Raw genomic sequence first — 8,270 nt, 5'->3', positions numbered from 1 at the left:
CAGCCCCCCTTTTTCAACCTGCGACAGGTGGGATTGCCGAAGGACTTACTCGTAATTCTCACAGCACGATCATTTCTGAAGTCTTCTGTATCTGGTTCGTCCAGATCTTCCAGGAAGTTGTACTCGGGGTCATCATCATCATCTGCTTCATCTAGTAAGAAGCATGTTTTGAAACGTCACTACCCTGCCCCAAGACCAATAGCTGCTGGGATCAGAAACACTTTGTTTCCTGCCTGACCTGGCACAAAGCGGGCTACAATTACTGCTTGAAATTAATGGCATGTCCCTTCGTATGGGAGCCGTATCGAGGCCATCCTCTTTTCAAACTGAGCTACTAGCATCCTGATTTGCAGCCATTCCCTTTTAGAAAAGTTGAATTTATTCTCCATGACCTGAGTTTCAGGTAAATTTAGGAAGAGTGAAGTAGTATTATTTCAATTCATGTTTTACATTCAATTTGCACAACCGTATGCAACTGGTAAACTCAGGACAAAAGGAAGTCAAAGCGTGAAGCTTGTTCATGTTTCTTCTTGAACATCAAAATAGTTGTTTCTATCAAAACAAGTCGCGTCCCAAACAAGATGACACTCAGATTCAGGATATAAATGCTGCCAACTTCATGGTGTAGCAGGACGGAGTAGGACTTAAAACACCTAACTTTTGTTCACAGTTGCCAGTTACTGCATATGCTGGTTTGTAAATATTTACCAGAGAGACACCTGAAGTTTAAAACCCCCCACAGATGTCCACGGAGAAGATGAGGAAAATTGATGGCATGCAAAACACGGGTATCACTAAACAAGATGGCTGCGGCCAAGAACATCATGTCTAAACGGAAAGGAAAAGCTTCAGGCTTTCAACGTAACCCACAATTCCAGTGAACAACAACACCACAACATCCGGCATATACCTTCATTCTCCACATCATCGTTCATGAGTCCTCCGAGCCACCTTTTCCATTCTTCATCATCTGCAGTATTGGGATCGTACATGTCAGGAGTGATATCGGGGGCGCGGAGCTCCGCCTCCAGCTGACCAAGAGGAACATCCTTCAGTGGTCTCTTCGAGCGGGTGCGGAAGGCAATGAGGCTGTCTTCCAGCGGCTGCAAAGGGAAGAGAAAGCACAGTCGAATCACCACAACTCTGATCTTCTCAGTTTCTCCCGCAATGGGGTTTTTCAGCCCAGCCAAAAAAGTCCAATACCAAAAATACTGGACTCCTGCTACAAAGAATCATTTACTTCAGTGCTCCGAGCAAGCCAAACTTCCACTACTCTCACTATTAAACTGTCACTGTTTACACGTAGATTACCCTTCATTTATCTCGTGCTAAGCTCCCATCTGCTACCAAGGAAGCAATCTCCACTCGTGGCATTTGATTCTTTCACCTAAGTTTTACTCCCTTGGCCCTCCCCACTGTCTGAAACTAATCTTGAGCAGCAGCACAGGACTGTCTCGTCACAACTCCTCACTCTTGCCCAGTGACACAGATCAGTGATATTTCTCTCATTATTTATATGAAAAAGCGGTTCTCTTTACAATCAAGCTTCCTCGGTGTTAATAGTATACTTGCCTGCAAAACACGACTAAGCTGACATGGTATCCTTCAAAACGAACTATTTCCAGTAGTGTCACAGAACAACACTATTTTCGTGTGTCATCGAATAAGTGAGAGACTTACGAGCGTAACTAGCAGTTACAATACAAGGAGCTCTCAGAGCTGGCGTCCTACGCACCATGGAGATTCACTCACTATTTGAAGCGATAAAAGGAGAGCAGAACGCAGGAAAAGCAGCAGCAGAGAACACCAGAAAGCTACCTCCCTCCTAACAAGTTTTACTCCAATTAAAACCACACTACTCCAGCGCCACCCAAACCAGTACCTGGTAAGAATCCATGCACACTGGGCTCGAAGCCAGTTCTTCATCCACTGCATGCAGCTTCTCCATGAACGTGCTGTCTTTGTTTTGCTTGGGTTTAGGAGGTGGAGGAGGTCCCATGGGAACTACTTCAGCACTAATATGTCTCACAACAGGTGCAGTAACCTTCTCCATCTAATTAAAAAGGCCTTTGTGTTAAAACGTTTTATTTAGAACATAAATTTCCAAGGACAGAGTAAGTCTCTTTTCCTGCTTGACCAGAGTCTTGCGCAGTAGAAGTGACAGAAATGCTTCACAGAAGGAAATGGATACTTCACATTACGCTCACTTTGATTTTCAGGAAGCACAAATAAATTTGCTTGCAGAAGAAAAGATCTGGATATCAGCCTCAACATTCCTAGAGCTGATAAACCTGAACGCTAGTAATGGTGGCACACTCCAACCCTCCCCCAAAACAAATCCACGGTCAGTACAATGTGGAAACATCAATATACCCTCGCTCCTTCTCGGATTCTAGCACTGGTGGCCAGTTCCCACAGTCATTCTTGCCTGCTGATCCTCAGCTCTTAGCACACCGCTGATCTGACGGTGCGTACAGGCACCACTATGCCTTTATCAAAATCACTTTCTCCAACTAAGCCAAGCACAGAAAGCAATTCTTCTGCACTCCTCTCAAAAATAATCTGCAACACAATTACTGTCTGAAGAAGAGCTGATCGCTCCCATTGCCGGTGCTTTTTTAAGTACTCGTGTCTGTTGTAGCTGAAGTTCTTTCTGCAAGGGTGGCACCTCACTGCTTATGCAGGAACCACTCCAGTGGGACCCTAAAGCCACACAGCATCTGTGATGTCACCACAGCAACGGTATGACTTTAAGCAACGGTATGTACTTTCCCTTTTGAACTAATTATTTAGGAATAACGACTGAAAGCTGTTTCTGAAGCAAGCAAAAACTCTTGCAAGTTTACCTCACAGAGCGACCCTCCCTCTTCCTCGGATGATCGCCTTGTCCTAGAGCGTTTTGCCCCGCGAGGGGAAGAAGCGGTGCTCTCTACATCGCTCTCCAGTAAGCTCTGTAGCGCAAAAGATGCAGAATGCAATCAATCATGTCACGATCAAATGCTGCTTCAGCTAACATTCCAAAGACTCTTTTTTAGCCAAATGAAAAACACAGCATTGAAGAAAGATCACTAGAAGGCCTGGGATGGCTTGTGAGTTTCCAAGTGTTAAAATAAAGAGAGCATCCTACTGCCTCAAACACGCAGACAGCTCCATGCAGAACAATCTTTGAACAAGTTGCATTTACCTCTTCTGCAGTCTCATCCTCATCTTCATCATCGGGCTGGTATTCTTCATCAGATGAATCATCTTCCTCAAGAGGAATGTCCACAAACTGAGGAGGCTGCAACAGAGCAGAAGAAAGGTGACTTCTCACAGGCAAGATCAAGAGTCGCACTCCAACAATGCAACTACTGGGATCAAAGATTTCTAACTGTGGAAAAAAAGAAAGGAAGGAGACAACTGAAAAAGGCTGAAGAAACCCAAGAAATTATTAAAGTAAGACTGGTAAAGTAAGTGGTTTGAAAAGGTGCAAGAACAGGCACAAATGATTTAGCTTTTTTCCCATGGAAACACGGCACGAGCAGACTCTCGAAGGCATGTTTCTAGCACCTGAACACGTTCACTCCTCCACACCTAGAGAACACATCTTTTGGAGCAGGCAGAGCTCAGGGAAAAATCCCCGAGATCCAGGCCATACTTGCAGGCAGTCCGGCCACGCAGAGAACAGCCCCAGGGAGCAGCACTGCGCAGCGTGAGGCCTGGGCCTGCGCACCGCCACTCCCCAGCAGGAGCCTCACCTGGGTAGAGGCTGCTGCAGTAGTGACATGAGAAGCTGCAGTCCCCAGCAAGAAACACATCCCTATGGCACCTCATCAGCTCATCACGTTCTCTCTTCCCCTGAAGCAGCTCTTTCAGGTCCTCTGGGCACCTGATGCTATGTTAACTGCCTCCTCCTGCCCTGCATAGCCTGTTTGCAACGCTCCTGCTCATCAATACTCCCAACACGTCAGGCACAGCTCTGCTCCTCCCCTCCAAAAGCTCCCTTGCTCAGCAGGATGCCTCTAGCATGGCCTCTGATTCCCAGCAGTAGTTACTTACCTTTGCCTCATTTGCCTTCTTAATTGGAGAAATATTCCACGTTGGAATCACCTAGAGATAGAAAAACCACCTCAACCGTCTCTGAAAAGCATGGTGTTGCACAGCTCAGACAATCTATGAAATCTAATTTGAACTTGAGCCCGAGGCCTTGTTCTCCAAAGCAGCCAAGTAAGAAGACCTGAGCCAACAGCTTTCTAAACTGTCCACGTGAGCTCTACCGGCACTAGCTTCAGTGTAACGGATCATGGATAAAATGCCAATTTACTGCGTCCACTCCGACCTGGCTCCATTTGGCTCATCTAAAATAAATTTTTTACATAGTTTTAACTTTTTTTTTTCATTTTTAAGAATAAATCATGTAAAAGCACACTTTTAAAAGCACACTTCACTCTTCTTTCAGAGGACCCAACAATCAATCCCTTTTGGGTAGGGGAAGAGTGCAGCAGTAAAAGCAGGTGATGTACTTACCACTCCTTTCTCCACAACTTCCTTCAGTTTGGAACGAGTCATCTTGGGCTCCTAAGTGTTTGAAACAAGACAACAGCAACTCACTCAGCTGTTTCCCTTAACGGCAAACTGTTCCCTAACAACTCTTTACTACAAGACTTCATCGTCTTAAATTCATCACCTTTAAGACTCGATCAGAGTGACACCAAAAATAACCCGACAATTGTGTTTCATAATTTACACTCACGCACAGGCACTACTCACTTCATCCAGGTAGCAAATCTGGTAACGGAACGTAAATTATCGTCCTCTCTATTCTACCCATTGTCTCCGTGCCACATCACCAAGAACACGGACTGGTGCAGGTGCATTTGGAACAACTGAGGAAGCTTTTTACTTACAAACAAAGGAATGTCTTCCGTCTCACTGATGGCTGCTTTCATCATGGCAACCACGTGCTCATTTGTGATCACCTCCTACGGGAACACACAAAGAAAGCAGCCTTTACATTCTGCTTCAAACGGACTTAAGGTTAAAATAAACTAGTTGGAAACATGGTGGAGAAATATTCAGTGTACAATATACTTCGTAATTATACTATAACAACAAAAACCAGATTGTTCGGTGATCGGACAAGAAAATACGTGGTAAGCACAGCAGAGGTTTGCACTACATTCTTTGTGAATGCTCCACAGGAAGAAATTCCAGCAGAAGGAAAGAAATCGTCACAACAGAAGCACACGCCAGTTTCCCTTCCCTTGTGTCACGGACTCGGTGAAGCGTGTGGATCCCAGCCACGTGAGAAATGCCGCAACGAAGCTGCAACAGAAAACTGAAATCCTTAAGCACTCACAGGCTTCCAAAACTGCAAGGGTCTAATTCTCTGGAGAAAGCAAGTAATAACCTACTCTGTGAAACATTCTTCTACATCCTTTCAGAAAACTGTATATATTTAAAAGAAATAGGCGTAAGAGATCCAGTATCAGCAACTATCTATTCTGAACGCCACCATAAGGCTCCAGGGAAGGTAGGCGACCGTGCGATATTTACAGCCCTTCCACAGTGCCACGTGACAGAACCAGGCGTTAACTCACGGCACTTGCCAACAATCAGCTAGTGAATCTGTCCGAAAGAATCATGGCAGTCTCCTGTGTTTGCCACAGGGACAGCAAAAAGGGAAAATATCCGAGATCTCCGGGATTAGCACAACACTAGCTGCAGGAAAAAACCCCAAACAACAGAAAGCGACCGCCACCATTTTTCATCTTGCGGGAAAATAAACCCTATTGCTCTCCAGACCCTGCTCGGGGGATAAAGTGAAATCTGCACCCGTGGAATTGGAGTTTCTCTGCACGTTTGTGACAGCACCAATAATCTTCTTGCAGTTCCTTTCTAACTGGAAGGTGTGAGATGGGCTGAAAGGTTGATAGGGGTCATCAACGCAGAGTAAGGCATTTCCGTCAGCACCACTAGAATTCCACCAGACTCTGTCAGGAAACTGGTCACTCAAAACAAGAACAGCGAGTTCGCAGTCCACACCACCTCACCCGGAGCCAGAAGCCCATCTTTCAGTTCAACAACTCCTGCTCCTGCTATTACAGCTCAGGAGCACAGAGCCGTTCGCCACCGTAAGGAAACGGCAGTCAGGGATCAGTCACCTACTCCCAAAGCCGGGTCCAGTGCTGACACGAACACCCCACGATTCTCTCGTTACAGCAGAGATCACGACGTGGCAGCCTAATCAAGTCTCCCTCGTTCACGAAATCAAGCACTACCATTAGCACCACTTCACCTCTGGCCCGCGCTGTCGCGCAAAGCTGGGCCCTTCTCGGTGCCCTGTGGCAGCCCCCCAGCACTCACATGCAGGATGTTTCGCACATTGACAACTGTCAGGTTATGCTGTTTAGCTCCGTCTTCCAAGGTGCGGTCAAGGGTATCATCCAGCTTGATGTCACAAGACAAAGACCCCTCCTCTTCCGGACTTTTCCCTTCTCTTTTCCGCTTGGTTGCCTTCCTCCTCCTCTTCCTTCTCTCAATATCTTCTCCATCTTGCTCCTCTGAAAATTAATAAAAACGGAATCTAAAGATTCAGATGCTTCACACCCAGCACGTTCTGACAGCACGAGTTTAAGAATGAAAAAGTTGTAATTCTCCAGACACTGAAGTAGAAGCAGCTTTCCAAGAGCTGGTAAGGAGATCATCCAAACGGAAATAGCCTCAGGAACCAGAAACAGCCTCCTGAACGATGGAGTCCCATTCTGCAAGACCTAAGCGAGCCGCGTTAGTCAAGCCCATAAAGGTTACGTGTTTGCCACCTCTGCGAGAGTGATCTTACAGACGGGAGCCGGTCTACGCCTTTTCCAGGAGGTGTTTTAAGCCTATTGTCAAGATTACAACAGCTCAAAACTCCAGGCACAGAACAGCAAGAGCCGATTACAGTTTCTGGGACTTAACGTGTTTCCCAAGCGGCACTGTTTGCCGACTCAGGGCAAGGGAAGAATCGCAACTTCCTCTGCAGGAAAGCAGAGATTTAGTAACTGAAAACTGCCGCGATCAGCTCCAGCAAGTTTCCCTGGGACAGCTACAGTCTGTTTAGCCACTGACTGGCAGAGCACCAGCACTGAACCAGCCCCTGCCGCTGTGTACACAGCTCCAGGATTCTGCGCCTACTGCATCAAGCCACAGGTCTGTTCCTTGCACAAACCTCACCTGGTGGAATAAACAGCCCCAAACCCGCATTTTCCTCATCACTCTGCTGGGACCACTCACCAGCTCTGGTGTTCTTCGGTGGCTTCATCGTCGCAGGATTTCTAGCAGCCATCTGCAAAGCACTTCTCACTGGGGACTCCTGCCCTGCTGACTGGTTTTCAGTCAGGTGCGGATCTCTCTGCGAATTCACTTCTGCCTCTGCATGCAGCTTCGGTGTTTTCCCTGTAAACCACACACACCGAGCTGTGGTCAGACATGCCACGCAGACACAGCTGAGCAAGGTTCAGAGGCTGCCGCACTTACAAAAGCTTATCGTGACCCATCCCCATCCGTGACATAACTGACCAGTCCAAGCTGGCCTGTGACAGAGGTCCCGCCACACCAAATGCTGCCGCAGCAGCCCCAACCTGCTGAAAACAAACCCAGGCAAAGCGATCCCCGCTCCAGCTCTTTCAGTCTTGCTCCCTCCGCTGTACAGTTTGCACAGCTACGCTCAAAACTGTTCCTGTCAAATGATCCAACCGCAAAAACCTGACGATTTGTTTAAAACGAGGTTGCACTCCCTGTTGTATAAATGCACCTCCAACAACAGAAATCAAGAGCTAAGGGCACTCCCCTCCCTCCCATCACAAGCCCAGCTTTTAGTCAAACCGGTGAGCTAATCCCAGCGGCACCAGAGCCAGAGACAACACTTTTCACAAGGAAGCGAGGAAGCACCGGCCCTTTTTGCTGCAGCCTGTCATTGGGTGGGCTTACGGGGTCATTAAATACCAGCTGAAAGCTCCGGTTTCATGAATACCTCAAGCCAGTATGGAAACACACAATAAAAGCAGCTCCCCGACACCCCAGCAGTTGCTGCTCTGGGCTGGCACAGCTATTTATGCAGCTGCACAGAAAATCAGATCACAGAGTTGACCCAGATAGAGAGGGAAAAACACCCCCACACTTCTCACCCACCTCCCTCCACTATTTTTGCCAGAGCAACTCTCCAGTCTCATTGAGCTCAGACACAGAGATGTATGCCAGAAAAAAAGAAAAGGAATGGGGCAGGCAGTTTGGAGAAAGAGGGAGCAAGC

At 47.2% G+C, this 8,270-nt stretch overlaps 1 protein-coding gene across 1 annotated transcript; it reads right to left on the bottom strand.

Annotated features, from left to right (window-relative positions):
* Positions 1 to 49: 49 nt before the first annotated feature.
* On the bottom strand, positions 50 to 7,282 carry LOC104492511 (GON-4-like protein; the record flags this gene model as incomplete). The annotated part of the gene is made up of 10 exons (XM_010135083.1): positions 7,255 to 7,282; positions 6,346 to 6,542; positions 4,887 to 4,961; positions 4,507 to 4,557; positions 4,039 to 4,089; positions 3,185 to 3,280; positions 2,847 to 2,951; positions 1,883 to 2,053; positions 911 to 1,103; positions 50 to 151 (listed from the first exon to the last, which is right to left on the bottom strand). Coding segments are annotated over exons 1-10 (1,069 nt in total), but the record flags the coding sequence as incomplete, so codon positions are not given.
* Between the last annotated feature and the right edge of the window lie 988 nt (positions 7,283 to 8,270).

Source organism: Buceros rhinoceros, unplaced genomic scaffold, assembly GCF_000710305.1.
Source record: "Buceros rhinoceros silvestris isolate BGI_N320 unplaced genomic scaffold, ASM71030v1 scaffold18134, whole genome shotgun sequence".
NCBI lineage: Eukaryota > Metazoa > Chordata > Aves > Bucerotiformes > Bucerotidae > Buceros > Buceros rhinoceros.
The sequence above is the reverse complement of the archived record's forward strand: the minus strand, read 5'-3'. Positions and strand labels throughout refer to the sequence as shown.